This window comes from Rhamphochromis sp. 'chilingali' (assembly GCF_963969265.1).
Source record: "Rhamphochromis sp. 'chilingali' genome assembly, chromosome: 1".
NCBI classification, from domain to species: domain Eukaryota; kingdom Metazoa; phylum Chordata; class Actinopteri; order Cichliformes; family Cichlidae; genus Rhamphochromis; species Rhamphochromis sp. 'chilingali'.
Window position 1 is genome coordinate 34,981,384 of NC_137929.1, and position 18,176 is coordinate 34,999,559.

At 42.7% G+C, this 18,176-nt stretch overlaps 2 protein-coding genes across 3 annotated transcripts; one reads left to right on the forward strand and one right to left on the reverse strand.

Moving 5' to 3' along the window:
- Positions 1-12: 12 nt before the first annotated feature.
- On the forward strand, positions 13-11,632 carry slc7a7 (solute carrier family 7 member 7). 2 transcript variants are annotated; one of them, XM_080884936.1, is made up of 11 exons: positions 13-2,925; positions 3,347-3,400; positions 4,276-4,900; positions 7,443-7,568; positions 7,835-7,979; positions 9,112-9,235; positions 9,319-9,422; positions 9,517-9,613; positions 9,713-9,862; positions 10,499-10,682; positions 10,788-11,632. In XM_080884936.1, exons 3-11 carry the CDS (start codon positions 4,408-4,410, stop codon positions 10,859-10,861), a joined length of 1,497 nt encoding a protein of 498 aa, XP_080741062.1. In that variant the 5' UTR covers positions 13-2,925; positions 3,347-3,400; positions 4,276-4,407; the 3' UTR covers positions 10,862-11,632. The 2 variants fall into 2 exon arrangements, with proteins under 2 accessions (XP_080741062.1, XP_080741063.1); XM_080884937.1 differs by lacking the exon at positions 3,347-3,400.
- On the reverse strand, positions 11,479-17,589 carry oxa1l (OXA1L mitochondrial inner membrane protein). Its single transcript, XM_080885136.1, has 11 exons — positions 17,466-17,589; positions 16,273-16,407; positions 15,671-15,766; positions 15,303-15,579; positions 15,001-15,144; positions 14,819-14,904; positions 14,093-14,257; positions 13,887-13,991; positions 13,638-13,800; positions 13,428-13,508; positions 11,479-11,716 (listed from the first exon to the last, which is right to left on the reverse strand). The coding sequence occupies exons 1-11, from the start codon at positions 17,574-17,576 to the stop codon at positions 11,592-11,594; spliced, it is 1,488 nt and encodes a 495-aa protein (XP_080741262.1). The 5' UTR covers positions 17,577-17,589; the 3' UTR covers positions 11,479-11,591.
- Between the last annotated feature and the right edge of the window lie 587 nt (positions 17,590-18,176).

Sequence of the window (18,176 nt, forward strand, 5' to 3'; positions counted from 1 at the left end):
GGGGGGGGGGGGGCATTTTTTTGTCTGGGTTGGGTTTAATCCCGTGTCTCTGTGAAGTCATCTATCTGTTTAAGTATTCTGCTTGCATGACTCTTATTCTGTGTGCACACTGTTGGTCAGTTTTCTCTTGTTTGTTCCAGTTTCTCTGTGTGTCTGGATTGGAGGAGGAGGAGGAGGAAGGTGGGGTCCTTTGTCTGAGACTCTGGGCTAGCTGTCTCCAGATTCTGCTTTTTCTTTTCTTTTTCTTTTTTTGCTCTCGGTGTCTTTTAATATGTTTCAGTTCCCCTGCGCTGTTCATGTGTGTGTGAGTGTGTGTGAAAAGGATAATCGGAGCCTGTATGAGTGTGATTGAGGGTGCAGCTGTAGAGGCTGCCACCTCCCTCCCTATACCCCCCCCCCTCTCCTGCCTTTCGCTCCCCTTCTCTGTGTCATACTCTCTTTCATACTCACTCCTTTTTTCTTTTAAATTTTCTCTTTCATTTCGCTCCCTCACTCTTTTTGCTCCACCCGTCACCCCTACACTCCCCCGTGTAATGAGCTGACACACAGGAAGCTCTAATCCTCACACAATGCCGGCCCTCGTCCCCCCTCGCACAGTGACTGGGAGCGGGACAGGGGGCAACAGGGACCAACCTGGTCCAGCTGTCCCCAAAATGGCCGCCTTTAATCCCTCTAGTTTTTTTTTTTTTTTTTTTTTTAGCCTGCAGGGGCTCCCTGAAACCATGACAACTGGTAACCAATGAAAAGAATGCCCAGGGCAGGGAGCGGGACAAAGGGGGAGAAAGGAGCCATGTGTGAGAAGTTTGTCCACATGCGTTCATGAGTGACAGCGGATGTGTCTCAATCAAAAAAAAAAAAAAGACAAAAAGAGAGAGAGCGGGAGCGAGAGACAGAAAAGAAGCCATTTAGATAGAAGTGAATATAAAATCCAACAGGTGTGATGCTGGATGTGTTTACAGGCTTTAATCACGCCTCATCACACTCATCAGTGAGCTTTAATCAACCCTCTGTGGGCATCAATCATCTCCAGGGAAAAAGGACAAAAGTTTCTCAAGGGGTCAAAGGTCAGCGTTTAAACCTGTTTAGCCTTGGAGCAATGAGGAATTAGCATCGTTTTAAAAGACAAAGAAACTGATTACTTCACAGTCGCCAGTAATTAATTTGATCTGATTAATTAAAGCTGCCATTCAAGCGAAACATCCTCGAATAAATCCTTAAAAAAAGGCTTATGATTAATTAGTGATTTGATTTTTGAATCGGGACAATAATAGCTGTAAAAATGTGCAACATGAGTCACGTATTTTTAACTTTTTAAATCATTTTTTTGTTCCCCAGGTTGTATTAGTGGGGCAGGAGTTTTGTTTGTTTTGTCTCTTTTTCGCTCAAAATGTTCTCGTTACGCTCTGTAAGTATTCGCCGATGGCCACATCAGACATTTCCTCACAAACAGAGCCGCACAGTTTTACATCATAACTGTGACCGACACACAGGAACAAAGATGAAGTATTTGGATCTTCTGTGAGTTCATTTTGAGCATCTGGTGATTTGATTGTTGAGGCTGATTCTTAATTAACGGTTTGTCTGCAGGGACCTGGCTCTTACATCTCCAGGTTAAGTGTTTGCCTGTTAATTAGACATAACAGAGATCAGAAAACGGGTCAGACAAAAGACAAAATGGAAAAAACAAAAATGCATTATGAAAATAAAAACACAAAATTTATGTTGTTTTTACTTTATACATTTGTTTTTATGTTCACTGCAAACCCTTTTACTTTAGAGACTTTATTTCTTGTAACTGACCTGTAGCAGCCTACCTGTAGTACCTTCACAGCCCACCAGGCGGACCCAACGCACACTTTGGGGAGAATCAAGAGTAAGCAAACAAAGCAAACAACAAAGAAAGAAAGATAAAAATGACCTACTGGTTTTTCTACTTTTCCATAATATCTGCATTATTGAAGGTTCACGTGCGCTTGATGTTTTTTCTCTCGGATCTTTCTCTTTTAAATCATCTTCATTTCAGTCAGAATCAAACCGAGATCACTAGAAACTGATAATTTATCACCATTCAGTTTATTTCATATCCACAAGAGGGCGCAATAGCTTGTGTTTGGTCATCCATCAAACAGCAGAAACACAGAAACGTATGAATTACTTGTTGCTATCAGCAACACTGACGCGACTCTTAATTAAATGTGCATTTAAGCCTCACACAGACACGCATCAGCTAAGTTACGCTATTTCCCTCAGTTTTATAAACCAGTATAACTGTTTTATTACAATATTGCCTGTGTTATAAACAACACTGTAATGGGATGTACTTAAAATGAAGGAGAAAACGCAGGCTAGTCTTACATGAGTGGATAATTACGACCATTGTTCGGATGAGCCTTAAAGTGAACATTTCTAACAGCATTATATCATCAAATTGTCTCCAGATGCATTTGCATAATAGTAATCGTGGAAAAACCCTCAGTCCTCCTTTTATTTCCACTGTCACACTGATCAGAGAAGAGCAGGTAAGCTGCAGATAACACCTGTGTGATGGGCGAGATAATTGAATCACACACCCGTAGGAAAACAATGCTGAGGTGAACTAAAGCCCTCCCACTCTCGCCTTGAACTCGTTTCCTTGGTCGATTAAAAGCGTCGTTGGGAACCAGAAGTGCACAACACCTCAAACGCATCAGCCGAGGAAGGTCGGAGCAAAGCAGAACAAGAGGAAACCGAGCAGCAGCACAGCAGAGAGAGAAGAGGAAGGCGCATGAAGTGGTTTATTTACGACTGTGACAGGGAGGCAGGACAATGAAATAACAGAACAGAGAGTGGATTTTGAAATAATACAGTATTTGCGATCAGACTGTGCTGCAGTGATTTAGAGGACCCCAAGAGGAGCAGAGAGGAGCTGAGGAGCCTCTGGAGAGGGTGAGTGTCCGCCCCCCCCCCCCAAACTGCTGCTTGTGTTTCATAATGATTTAAGTAGAAGTGTTAATTCAGGAGAGTTGTTTTATCATGCCTGGCTGCTTTTACGAGTGAGTAATCTGAGATCTTTTACATGAAGAAATAACTAATTAGAAACCCTCTGATGTATTTCAGATGTTTCCACAGCTGCCTTGAAAACATAATGATACTTTTTATTATCGCTGCTTCATTAATCTGAACTGTTACTTGTGTCCCGTTGCGTAAACAACAGGACTTCCTGTATCCAGGATGTGACCTTAAGTAGCTCAAAAAGAAGCCTACTTATCAGCAGCTTTTGAACTTTGCACTTTCTGTCTGCAAGAGCTTCGCCTCTGAGCTTCTCCGGCATGCTTCACGTCCAATCTGCTGTCCTCCTTCTTTGCAGTGACTCCTTCATCAAGACACGTGCTGCTGCTCCTACTGCTGCTGTTGCCACGAGGTATCTGAACTTCACAGCCTCTCTTACATTCTCCTCACAAAAGCTTCATGCTTCTGTGAGTCTGTGTCTGTGTGTGTTCATATCAGGCTTTCCATGCTTGAGTCTCTCCTGTATCTGAGTTCCTTATTACTTACGAGCTGTATCCAGTTTACGATCTTTGGATCGATATCTTGCATTTATGCTTCTCCGTGTACCTCTACACCTGACGTATACTTATTTATATGCGCTGACTTTATGAAAGAGCCAGAAGCCTGAATGATCAAAGTGTAAATACTGTAAATAACTACACTTTAAATTGGCATTAATGTAGTGAAAACACTGTCATTCAAAACAACACTAGCAGTTCATGATATGTAAAGAGATTGTGTAAAGCCAGATTATTGAACCTGCTGCCTAACGTGTCTGCATCATCATCAAATTGCACACATGCTGACGATAATGAACTTTGGAAAACATGTGACCTGTGGCCGCTGTGCTGACACTGAAACTCTGCATATGCCGGCGTAGGTGGATCTGGGAGTCTAAGTGTGAGTCTTAGTCAGTGATTCTTTCTCTGCTTGTGGTTACCAGCGAGAAGCCGGTGTCTGAGGCACGCAACGTGTTTGCTCCCCTCCCCGTCTCTCTGTAAATACACTCAACCTTAAAAGGCCATTTGGTGTGCGGCCTAATGGCCCTCCAATCCCAAAATCCCGCTCTCGAATCCAACCGTGTCCACACTCGTTGTGCGTTGTCTTTTCTGCATGTTTGTTCTGACATTAGTGCCTCTGGCATGCGAGTGTGTTTTTGTGTGATCGGATCGGGACAACGCGAGTATTTGCTGTGTGTCTGAGTTGTGACAACATCGCTGATATGACCCCTGCGTGTTGCCTTCACAGATGGCGGGAGATAAACGAAGATAGCTCGAGGAGGAATTTTCCAATCTTCATCACACAGCAAGGCCAAACAAACCCTCTTATTTTGTGACTGTTTTCCTTTTTAAAATAAATTAAAACCACCAAACTCGAACAATGGCTTCTCACAGCCTCATCCCGACAGAAGAGCCGTCCAACGGCGGCCCCCCGTCAGAGAAGTCAGATGACTCGCAGGAGTCCATGAAGCTCAAGAAGGAGATCTCCCTCGTGAACGGAGTATGCTTGATCGTGGGGAACATGATCGGCTCGGGGATCTTCGTCTCGCCCAAGGGCGTCCTCATCCACAGCGCTTCTTATGGTCTTTCCCTGGTGGTGTGGACCATCGGCGGGATCTTCTCCGTGTTCGGCGCCCTGTGCTACGCCGAACTGGGGACCACCATCACCAAGTCCGGGGCCTCCTACGCCTACATCCTGGAGGCCTTCGGGGGTTTCATGGCCTTCATCCGCTTGTGGACTTCGCTGCTGATCATCGAGCCCACCAGCCAGGCCGTTATTGCCATCACGTTCTCCAACTACATGGTGCAGCCCATCTTCCCCACCTGCATAGCCCCGTACCTGGCCAACAGGCTGCTGGCTGCTGCTTGCATATGTAAGTACACATCTGGAGACTGAAGATGAGTCAGTGCGTGAGTGCGTGAGTGATATCCAGTGTCAATAATGCCTAATAATCTGTGTTACAGCCGTGGTTTCACATCTATGACAGATCACGTGAGCTGCAGAGACTAGAGAAGTGAAAAATGGTGGCAGTCGGTTAGAGTCAGCAGGTCTACAGCAGAAACACTCACTAACATCTGATTAAAGAGGAACCGATCCACCCTAAAATCATCCATTTGGTAGATTAAGTGGGAGGAAAAGCCACTTTTTACTCAATCTCAGAGCAGTGGCTTTGGAAAACCTGGTATGGGCTCATCACACAAGGACATGAATCACAGCTTTTCCTTTTTCTTCCTGTAAATGTAGAAAGATCAAATCTACCACGAGATAAAGACTACGCAACTGCACACTGAGTCAAAGGTGCAGAGAGAACTTGTTAATATCTTCCAGATAAGCCCTGATAACAAATATATGTCCTCCTTTAAATCCATTGACCCACCTAAAAGGTGGGCGCGCAACACACACACACACACACGCTTGAATGCGTGCACACACACACACACACACTTTTGTGCCACGCACCAGTAAGCAGAGGACGACAGAGAGGCTGGTAGCTATGAGGTAAAGTCCTCCCTGCAGGGGCACTCTGACCTGACAAGCCTCTCCTCTGATAGCTCAGCCAGCACATGAGTGAAGCGCTTAAACAGCACCACTTCCTTTTAAGTGAAGGCAGTGCAGTAAATGTAAGTGCAGCTGCTGTAATGAAGTCCCTCTGTTTCATATTCACCTTCACCCTATTTCACTCAAGACTAGAAAAGAAAGGTTTTAGACATGGCAGTGCCGAAACTGCTCTGACAAGACAACATGTAAGTTCTGTTTTATAAAAATTATGATAAAACACAAGAACAAACAGCTTGTAGTGCAATGAGGTCATGTGTAGACAGAGAACTGGGATGGGGGTGAATGAGGTCCTGGGTTTGAATCCACCGGCCACCCGGGGCCTTTCTGTGTGGAGTTTGCATGTACCTGTGTGGGGTACAGCATGCTTCCTCCCGTAACCCAAAGATTAGTTTAATTAAACTAACAGACCACATGTACAGATGTGAGTGTGAGCGGTTCCCCGTTTCAGGGCGTACTCCACGGCAGCCGAGGTAGGAGCCATCGTGACCTTGAACTGATTAGCAGAATAAGATAGACAGTTGTGATTTCAGTACCTTAACATGACAGATAAAAACATTCAGATTATAATAAGTGAAAGTTTACATCCTGTGTAATAATTTACTATCGAATGATTTGAGTTGGACTGAGTATTTAAAAGTCTGGTTGGGTCAAAGTGTTTTGCAGTGGAAGAATTTTGACTGATTATCTCAGATGTCGTGTAACTGTATAACTTTATTAATATGCGCGGGCCATGCTTCTATAAAACGTCCAAATTTTGAGTAATTAGGTCATTGTGTGTGCAGTTTTTATCTATTCTTGTCTCTGTGATGTCAAAGTGAGAGGAGACATCTTTAATATGGTCATTTCAGATACATTCAGCTCAGTCCACATCCACGTACTGTTCAAACGTTTTGTTTGTGAGGGGCGGTTATCAGAAGCACGTGAACTCAGGTGTAAAGTCCGCCCAACCCGTACTCAAGGTCATCGTCTGCTAACAGCTACGCAGTCTTCAGCATCTCTGTATCACTGGCCTGCCTGTCTCTCACACCTGATCTCAAACCTCCACCTCTGGGTGGCACAGCCTCCTCCTCCATCACTCATCCTTGATCGCCTCCATCTGAGGCATTGTGCTCTGCTGTGTTTGAACAGGCATCCTGTTATTACCCTCTAGCTGTCAGTGTGGTGGAAGATGATGCATTCCTGTTTTGGTCTGAACTACAGCAATTAATTTACATTCATTAATAAAAAGATTCGCTTTCGCAAAACTGAGTATTACACGCTATCAATGGAGATAGTAATTTTTACGATGTCCCGTGAACTAGGCGGTCCCTTACTGATAAGGTGCCAGAGTCAGAGAGCGTGCGTGAGAGAGATAAGTGACAGAGAGGAGCAGAAAAACATGTTTTCCAACACCATTAATGCTGATCAAGGTGAAGGAGGGCAATAAGGAAGAATGCAGCAGGGACCACTTTACTTATCAGGACCAGAGGCTGTAGGTCAATAAGTGCCAATCGTGACAAATCTCCAACCTCAGGCCGAAACATACAAGCTCATCAGAACAGATCGGTGCTTGTTTAATTATTTCTTCTTTCAAGCTTTTAAACTTGGTCTCACTTCCATGACCGTACATGTGTGTATTTCAGTATGTGTGTGTTATGTGCTGCACTCAGCTGTTTCCTTGTCTGACAAACAACTATCCGGTCTGCTTGAGTCAGCAGCAGTGCTTCCTTAAATCAGCCGCTCTCTCACATGGAAACACGCTGGCACAGACACAAACACACAAACACACACAGTTTAAAGAGCAAATGTCTGTTGCTGTGCGAGTCTGTGTTTGAATGATACGTGTGTGTTCATGTGTTTCGCTCCCTCGCCTTCAGGTTTGCTGACCTTTGTCAACTGCGCTTATGTCAAGTGGGGAACCCGAGTCCAGGACTTCTTCACCTACGCCAAAGTTATTGCTCTCATCGCCGTCATCATCACCGGCCTGGTGAAGATCGGACAAGGTGCTCAAACACATCAGCAACTCACACACATTTTTTCTTTTTCTCGTTTTTCTTTTTCTTCTTCTTCTTTCGTCTTTTACCCTGTCTCTGTCACATCAACACTCTGCATGTCCTCCTTCACTAAATCCATAAAAAAATTATCTGCTGTTATAACTAATATAAAACTGTTAAAGAACAATCAGATAAGATTGTTATGTGGAGGGTAGGAGTTTAATTAGGTTAACTACATGACGCTCACACAGTGCCATGCTGTCACTTCCTTCTAGGTCACACCCAGAACTTCGAGGGGCTATTTGATGGCTCATCTCGAGATCCAGGAGCCATCGCTCTGGCTCTGTATTCGGCTCTGTTCTCCTACTCTGGATGGGACACCCTCAACTTTGTCACAGAGGAGATCAAGAACCCAGAGAGGTGAGTTAATACGCATGATGTCACATGAACCATTTGCCACTATGAGCATTAAATCATCCCATCATATGGGAATTAAATTACTTTGGTTTCAAATGTATAATTCCATTCCTAGACACCGGAGTATGGAAGCTCATTTCTGCCAATGAAAATTTTTTTTTTGTCATGCATAAGTCAAAATTTCAAGTTATTATCTCAAAAGTTGGACTTTGGACTCAAATTTCTGAATAAGCTGAAAATTTTATATAACATGAATTTTTGACTCACGGATGATAGAAAACATTTTCAGTGATGGTAATGGGCTTTTTAGACTTGAGACATTAACAAACAGGTTCAAATGTGACAGGTTTTTCTCTTTACACCCAATGGCCTTTTTGACAGAACCCCAAAGTGGTTTGTGTCACTTTGTCCCAAAGATATAGCCGTTAATGACCAGCAGGGGGCGACTCATGTGTTTTTGCAAAGAAGAGAAAACTACACTTTTGGCTTCCCTGCTCTGTTACCTTATTATAAATATTTAACTCATGAGTTAATGCTTTTAATGGCTAGTTTAAGTCTTATCCAAAAATTAACATCTTTATTTTATAAACTGTGTCCTCCCTTTAGAGCCAAATGGCCAGAATAGCAGACTAGCTTACACTTAATTTTACATTTGCAGCTATTATAGTCACAATTACGTCTTTAAACATACAACAAACAGTCTATGAGCAGTCTACTTTTCCTGAAGCATCTGGATAAAGTTCAGAGTTAAGGCTATAAAACTGAAATGATCAGTGCATGACAAAAAGTAGCGGTAGCTTGGACTTCTACGGCCTCCTCTCGTCTGAGTACAAAACAAAACACAGAGGTGAAAAGCAAAGGGAGGGAAAATGGGAGGAGAGGCTCTGAAGTATTCTCATGTGTGTGTTTCAGGCTTATTCTTTGATTCACACAGCCAAACGCAAGGCCACACATGTGATTAGATCAAAAGCCTTTCTCAGAGTTCACAGACAGAATAAGTGACAAACACCCGCTCCTCATCACTTAATATCCTCTTGACTCAGAGACTTCAGACAAAACTCTGGATCTTTTCTCTCTATAAGAATCTCTCTGATCTCTTTTGCTGCCCTCTGCTGTTTCTCTCTCTAAACTACAGAAACCTGCCTCTGGCCATCGCTATTTCCATGCCCATCGTGACTGTGATCTATATTCTCACCAACGTGGCCTACTACACTATCCTCCCAATTCCTGCAATCTTAGACAGTGATGCTGTGGCTGTGGTAAGTTCCTCCAATCCACACTGAATGATGTAGGCTTGACATGTACGAGGTGTAGCTTTTGTTGAAGAGTTTTCCCTCTGCAGACATTTGCAGATCAGGTGTTTGGTGTGATGAACTGGACCATTCCTCTGGCTGTGGCTCTGTCCTGCTTTGGAGGACTCAATGCCTCCATCCTTGCTGCCTCCAGGTATCTCTATCGTTCTTTAGGCTACTTTGCGAGGTCATTAAAACCAGTCAAAATAAACCAATCCTCATCATCGCTTTATTTTGTGTCTCGAAAGGCTGTTCTTCGTGGGCTCCAGAGAAGGCCACCTGCCCGACTTCTTGTGCATGATCCACGTCAACCGCTACACTCCCGTCCCCGCCCTGCTCTTTAACGTCAGTTGTTTTTTTCTTTGTTGTCTAATTGTTTCAATTTAGTGCCATGCTTTTTTGGCCCTCACCCTTACTCACCATGATTCCCGTACTTTCCTGCAGGGCGTCATGGCTCTCATATACCTGTGTGTAGAAGATGTCTTCAGGCTGATCAACTACTACAGCTTCAGCTACTGGTTCTTCGTTGGTTTGTCCATCCTGGGCCAACTATATCTGCGATGGAAGCAGCCGGACAGAAAGAGGCCTTTAAAGGTATTTAAATGAAATGTTTCAGATGTATGTGCAGTGTTACCTGTAAACAGACAATAGTAGACTGATGCTGCTGCTGAGATAGAAAAGTGAAGCCAGTGTGAAAATATAAAATCTCCACTTTTTATTGCAAAATCTTTACTGCAGCTCAGGAAATAACCGCCGGAGTGAAACAATCAGGAAAATAACTCCTGAACACATTTAATTTTTGAACTGCACACATGCTCAGACTGGTCACTGTGTACTCACAGGCTGTATAACAAAAAGGAGGCAGCCTTCAGGTTAGAAAAGCATCTAATTCTAATAAAGTTCTAATTCTTCAACCTGCATTCTTTCTACTGGCCAGCAGGGGGTGACTCCATTGGTTGGGCTGATTATAATGATTCCTCTCTCTCAATTTATGACCTACGTAAACTCTTTCGTGATGGGTCTACGACCTTTATCGCTTGGTTTAAGTCCTATTAAAAACAACATGTGCATTTCGTAATTGATGACCCTGTATTGAGTACAGCAGTCGATAAACTGGAAAAGGCTTTAAGATCCAGCATGTTTCACTTAATCACGTTGACGAAAAGAATTTTTGAGGCAGTAATTCATCCCATCGTCTCACCCGGCTCTCTCTCTCTTTTCCTTCCACAGCTCAGTTTGTTCTACCCCATTGTTTTCTGCATCCTCACCATCTTCCTGGTGGTGGTGCCTCTGTACAGTGACACCATCAACTCCCTGATTGGCATCGGCATCGCCCTGTCGGGAGTGCCCGTCTACTTCCTCTGCTGCTACACCCCGGCTCACAAAAGACCGCTGTGGCTGCGAAGGTTCATCGGTAAGATTGGGAAGAATCCAGATGTTTTTCTGCATTATTCTGATCATCAAAGTGTAAATGCTTGACCTAAATCCTGCATTCTAACCTCCTTCATGTCTCTTTTAGCCAAATGTGGCATGGGGATTCAGAAAGTGTGCTTCTCTGTCCTGACCGAGATGGACATCGACAAACTCGAGTAGAGACGCTCGTTTTAACGCCCTGCTGGCGGCCGGTGACGCACAAACAACAGACTCTCAGCTCAGCCTGGATCTTTGCCAGCCGCCGCTGTTGCGAGACCGCAGTGGACCAAACATTTGGGCTTAAAGCGGGATCCAGTTCTCAGACCCGTCAGCCACCACCCTGTGATGATGTTAAAGAATGTGTTAATGATGCTGCTCATAGGCGGCACTTCCCTGAAGCCAAGCGTGACTTCGGACTGTATTTAATTATGTCAACACAAGTAGTTTGTTTGAAATGATCTAAATGCAAAACCTTTTTTGATTTCACTTGAAGGTGGCCGGTTGTTGTTGAAATCGGTCCAGCAGGCTGCATCTTTGGAACCGAGAGCGCTGCTGATCGTGTTTTTATCATCATTTGCTCACAGAAACAGAACAGATGAGACTGACTCCACGCTCACTCAGGTGGATGAACATTCATGAAGTTTTATAATGTCAGAGACTACTGAAGGGCTATTTTTAAACAAGTGTGAAACAGCTTGAAAAAGTTGAGCTGCAAACATGTATTTATAATAAAATTACTCGTTGACAACATGAAGACAGCCGTTTGTTTTGTTGAAATAAGCAGACATACAATAAGGTTGTGTTGAGGCAGTTTACATTTTTATTAGAACACATATTCATACCCCTAACTCTTCTATCCATAAATATGTACACAATTCATCATTACTGCCACGCTGACAGCTGGTTGGATTTATCCAATAGTGTCCTTCCATGGTCTCGTCTTGCTTCCAGCAGACTTGTCTTTAGCTGATGCTGCTGCTGCAATGGGAGGTTTCTGCTCTAGAGGATTGTGGGTAAAAGTCTGTCTCAGTGGACCTGCAGGGAGAAATGAAATGAGACAACTCTTAGATAAACCACGGTGGCATCAAGTGATAAAAGTCCGGCAGCAGAACAGCAACAAATCAAACAGCTCCACCGAGTGTTTAGGAGGTGTAAAGACAAACACGTGTGGCGTCTCCCCCTACCTGTGACCTAGAAATTAATCTCAGTAGCCATCATGAGGAATGTTTCAATTCCTAAAATATATCTGGAAGATAGAGGTGGTTTGCAGGAACAGCCATAAACACGGACACACAGGTGTATCCTGTCCTTAGAGTGTTTTTAATCTTGGTGTGTGCAAGAGACAGGATGCTACAATGATGATCAACTGCCTGATCAACCTCTGTCCTTCTCACCTGTGCGTGGTGAATAAAAATAGTTCCCGTGCACTGCTGTCATTGTGACTCCTGACATTTAAGTTGTCATGAACACTTAAGTTCACCTGGACACTCCCCCCACATTAAATAAAGCACTACATTGTTGCCTTCTTCATGTCTCTTCATCGCCTCCTCCAGTCATATCTCTGATGAAAGGAAGTAAGATGTAAGGAGAGGAGATGAGGAAAGGAACTGAGGATGCACAGAGAAATGAGACGAGGTGCAAACATGTGAAATGTCTGCTGTGAAATATAAGCTCCAAACATCTAGAAATCAGAAAACGGTTGCTAAAAAGCCTTTTTTTCACAACAAGCTAAACTTTGATTTTTAGAATATAAAATGTCCATATTAGTATTTATTATATATATATCTATATATATATCTATATATCTATATCTATATCTATATCTATATCTATATCTATATATATATCTATATATATATATATATATATATATATATATATTAACATTACTTGAAATATCACTTTCCTGCTAAATTTACAACCATCCAGCAGTAAGTCTGATCAGGTTTCACACTCAAGAATCTGTATTTATCTCTTTAAACGCTAATTTATTTAACACTACTGATTACAAGAGTTTAAAAAAAAAAGTTAATTTTTATACTTCCCAATCCTTTATTAAAACCTGTCGTTTTTAAGGATCTTAAATCTTTCTTTTAAGCTTTTAAAATGCAGTAAATTCCTTATAAAGCAGGTAGTACTGAAGTAGCCACTGAATAACTGCCCGGATAAATCCCACAGAAATAAATTGTATATGTCGCACTGTTCGGTAGGTTAAGGGCACATGCTCTTGGCTGTCTGTGTGTGCATCAAAGGTCAAAGCCATTTTTAAAAAAATTTTTTTTAAACAGTTTTTAAATAATAACACATGTTCTTCCACAACTACAATGGGGCTACTTAGGAACAAATACACACAACAATCAGCTCTAACCCTGCAGCTTTTCAGCACATGAATCCGTTCTCCACCTGCTCCATAACAGAACAGGGACTACAGCAGACAGGCCGACCGCCTGACAGGGTAGCTGACTGACAGGAAGGATCAGGAAGCGGGTCAGCAGTGAATAAACCTTCAAAATAAAAGCGAGTGAATTCTACTCCGATAAATTGACTGTGTCTGGTGTCAGTCTGTAAGGTGGAGGGCAAGACGACAAATGTACTTGGGTCAGAGTTTATATAAATGAGCAACCATTTCAAATAAAGTTTTTTTCTCCCTCCCTCTAAATAAAGTGAGTCATTTTTCTGCAAGGAGGAAAAAACCCCTGACAGAGACCAAAAGGTCTCTGTGGATGAGCTGAAGACTGGGACTGACCTTTGGCAGCGAGGTCCAGATGATTTTTTATTCTTCGCTCACGCTCTTCCAGCTGGTGGGCCAGCTGAGCGTTCTTCCAACCTGCAGACCAAACCAGTTCCAACACAGACAAACACAAAAACAATCAGAGTGGAAACAAAGTGCTACAAACTACAACTAGATTTATAGTCCTACTCTGTTTATCGACAGATTTATGCTCACAACACCAACCCTTTTTCATGCTTTCGATCAATCCGTCGCTCTGTGGCAGAGCGGAGGCCGGGTGCTTGATCCTTTCAGGGATCTTCAACTTTTTTCTGATTAAGGGGTGTCTGAGCAGAGCCACTTGGCACAGAGAGAAGCAGTTTGAGGTCAGCCAGTAGGTAAAGACTGCCTGAAGTTTGTACGAAGAAAAATAAAGATGTTTCAGCGATGTTTTTTATGAGAACAATAACAGATGTGAGCGAAAGAGTCACTAACCGTGGGGAAGTTGATGGTGAGAGGGAAGATGACTAAAGGCATGATCCTGAACACCGTCTTCATGGCTCGCAGGTTGGGGTTGTCAATCCCAGACTCTGCACCCAGCTGAGGAAAAAAAGATGGTGATGAAGTGGGTCAGTAATTTTTTACCATCACTCTCTTTTTGTTGCCGTGTTTCTTTTGGGAAATAAGAGATCTGAGTTCACCTCCAGGATGAAAAACATCGTTCCAGTGACGGCCAAAGGCAGAATATAAAAAGGATCTGATGCCGTCAGGTCTGCAAACCACAGCATGCCTCCTGTCTGCATGCTGGGCACGGGCAGATAGGCCATCTTTCTCAGGGCGATGAAGAAGGAGATGAAGACGGGTGTCTGAGGGTTGTGGGCAGATGAGTGAGGCCAGAGAGAAAAATGGGAAAAACAAAGCTCCAGCAAAAACAATCTCAAACACGTTGAAGCAACAAAGCAAAGTCAATGATAATAACTAGCATATCTGCAAAGGTACACATACATTCATCACTAATTTAACAGCCATGAATAGTTTCTCTGTTTTATGATGATGAATCCATGAAGCTGCTCCCCTGCACCAAACACACGCCTTTATTTTGAAGGAAGGGACATATATTTGACATATGGCTGTGTTTGTGATGTCTAAATAAAACCCTTTCAACAAAACCCGCCATGGCAAAAAGCTAGACACCAAAATCTTACTTACAAACTGCATTTTTAGTGTTTCTGTGTTACAGTCAAGATGAACTAAAAAGAACTTCTTGTTAATCATAAATGCACCTAAAAATCTAAATTCCACCTTTGCTTACACTGTAATAGCTGGGAGCTCCACATAAGCAAGTACTAAGCTGAAGTGTAAAATTTGTTTAATTAGTCTGCCTGAAACATTCATGCCAATAACACAGAAAGCTGAGAATAACTGACCTGCACCAAAGGGATCAGGAAGCCACGAAGAGGATTCACATCATGTTTCTTCTGGAACAGGTTCAGGTCAGAGTACGCTTTAGAAACTGTGACAGAACCAGAGACAGCAGCAGCAGCTCAGGATCAGCTGAATGTCTAAAGAGTGAGTATAAGGCCATGAAGAAAGAGGAGAGAACATTTACATTCAAACTTGTTTCCGCTCTGCTTGGCCTCATTCATCCTGTTGGTCAGTTTGGTCATCTCGGGCAGCACGTTGTTCAGCTTCGCCGCCTCTCGCTGGCCCTTCACTATGACAGGAAACACAGCCAAGCGAGCCAACACTGTCGCTGGAGGAAGGAAAGCAGAGGATGAGAATAGACGCAGGAAATCAAAAACAAGGCGCTTCTTAAAGAAAACTTGAGGAAAATATAAACCCAGCCTGTGTTTGGGTGGCCTAAAGTGACGCACTGATACTGACAGAGAAGAAGTGTTAAAGCATGCTTACCCACAACAATGGCTCCCCACCAGGGCAAACCCAGATCCATGTGAATGAACTCTAACATATTCTGGACCAGCCCCACTGGTGTGTGACCAGCTAGTCCAAGCTCTGCTAAACGAGGCTCTCCAGCAACGGCCTGCAGGACCTCCACTGCAGTCGGTGCCACATCAGCGACCTGCTCAGAGACCGGTTGTGTTAAAACAGGAGCAGGGTCAGCAGACACGAGAGGAAGAACAGAGCTCTCTGCTGCTGGTAACACACTGGAAACTGTCCCACCTAGGATCTAAAATGATTAAAAATGACAAAAGCACCAAATGATTGAAGTGATCACGTAGCTGAGGGATGTGGAAGATTTACTTTGGATGCAGACTCACCTGCTCAGTGACAGGCTGTGTGACAGACTCCAGGACTGGAGGACTGTTTAAAGTTTCTGTTACTGGAACTGCAATGGATCCACCATCAGGCGGGATCTGTGAATGTCAAGATAAACTCTACACATCAGTTAAGTAGAAATGTAATAGTGTAACCTCACAGGAGTTCAATTTGTTTAATTTCAGTGTTTCTATAAACTGGATCCAGTTGTTAAGATTACATCAACTTGTAATGTGTTACTGGATCCTACGCGACTCATTTCACTCTACAGTCCACCTGTGGCTGTGATAGAGGATTTAAATCCTACAGGCCACTCCCAATCCTGTTACATGAAGAGGCTAAAACATTTGACACACTTTAGTTTGACACACGACAAACACAAACCTTTCCAGGTCTTCAGGCTGGCCACTGCACTCCAGTAAAAACTCACAGACACTTTTTTTAAACCAACATTTAAATAATACCGTGACTACTATCAGTTTACACCAGTAAGTGAGGAGGCTCAAGAAAACAGTATAAGTCAGATTAACTTTAATGTGTGAAAAAGGTTAAAGAATGGCATAGATCTAACTGTAGTGACTACATAACCTGTGTGGCGACCCACCTGTGAGCTGTTGTGTCTGATGGCCACGGCATTCACCCAGAGGAACTTGTCATGGTGTCTGCGGCCCAGCAGAGCCCTGGTGGCAGGGCTGCGGCACTCAAACACTGTGTGGAGATGTGACCTCTGGATTAACCGCTGTGTGGACAGAAGGAGGACAAAGACCTGTCGGTCTGATACACTAACTGCAGAATAACCTTTTTTTTTTTTTTTTTTTTTTTTTTTTAAATAAAGACAAGAAGCAACAGGAAAGTAAAAAAATAAAGCTTGTATAATTAATGATTATATTTCAAATTGAATCCTTAGAATAATTTACTAAGCTACAAGTCTCCTGCTTCTGAACCAGTTCAGTAACAGAAAACAATATAAGATGTTAATGTTTTACAGCTGCGTCTTTTCTACATTGTGTAATAACTAAAACCAGCGCACTGAATGAACAATGGGCTGTGAGGGTGACTTGCATTGAAAACGCTACGTACAGATAAACAGAATCAACCTTTTGGGATTTACTTACCTGTATGATTGGGCATGCATCAAGACTTTACTGCAGTAAAGTGCTGCTTGAATTAAACAATGTGACTTATATAACTCTTTGGCCACATAAACTAATGCAATGTGATCCTTTTTAAATATGATCGTCAATCTTTGCATTTGTTTAACAATTACTATAATACATCCTTAATAGATACATTGACGTTTGGGAAAACATTACATGTAGTTCAAGTTAAACCTATACTGACCTCTAGAGGTTTGCAGGTGACTCCTGCAGGACATGGGTTATTAAACTTTGGCATAGTTTAAATGAGGTTAATCTATTTTCATAAAAACTCTCATTATTATACATCGGAGAGAAAAGCTGTAATGGTTCTTTATAAACTGGTAGACTGTGCAGTCACACTGATGTAGCATTACGGATTTTCAATAACATCAAACAAACTCCTACTAATTCCGTATTTCAGTGTTTTTAGCTGACCTGTCCGCGCTTTCTGGTTTAAATCCAGCTGGTTTTACAGTTACCCTGAACAGCAGAGAGTCCTGTCTTTCTTGTCTTTGCTGGAGAGCCTGTTACTGTCAAAGTCACACAGGAGGCATGATGCTAGCCGGCGAGCTAGTTAGCCGTGGAGAAAAAGCTATTTGTATCTTTGCTTCGGAAGCACAGACAAAGTACCGAACATGAAACTGTGAAGAAGACCTACGTGGCTCCAGATGTCTGAGAGAGGATGGCCGCCTCGGCTTGGTTTGCCTGTCTGTCTTAGAAAACATCTTGTTAAGCAGACCGGAGTCAAACCGCTCCTGACGGCAGCCATGTTGACATGACAGACAACCTGCTACGGAAAGCGCAAATAGTCAATTTCAATTTCAACAAGTTGCGCACATATATAAAAACACGATGTTGGTTATTTCTACCAAGGAAGTTTGTTTATTTGCATAATTACATTTAAAAAAAAAAAGTCACTGCCTGAAAATCATAGCAAATTTACCAAGTGGTTTTGGTTTGGTCCACTTTGGAGTCCAGGATCCAGGATTATTTGGAAAGATGACCTTTTAACCTTTTAAAAACTGAGACTCAAAGATACAAAAAACAATCAATAAACAAGCCTAAGTCACATATAATCACAGTCTGGAGTGTTACAGCAATGGGTGAGACATGTTTTCACTTTGTGTTACTGATGGTCACGTTATTACTAAAGGTTGTTTAACATTTGAAATGGTCTGTGTGCTTTCTGTGGTTCCTTTACCCAGTTTAAATATTACATTAAAAATGTAATGGAGACTTTCATGCAAGAAATTGTCTGTCTCGTCTTTTACACCTCTATTTCTTGTTTAAACCATACTGGACAATCTAGATGAAGAAACGTGAAGATGAAGGATTTTCATATCAAGGAAACTGAAACACGAATGAAAAT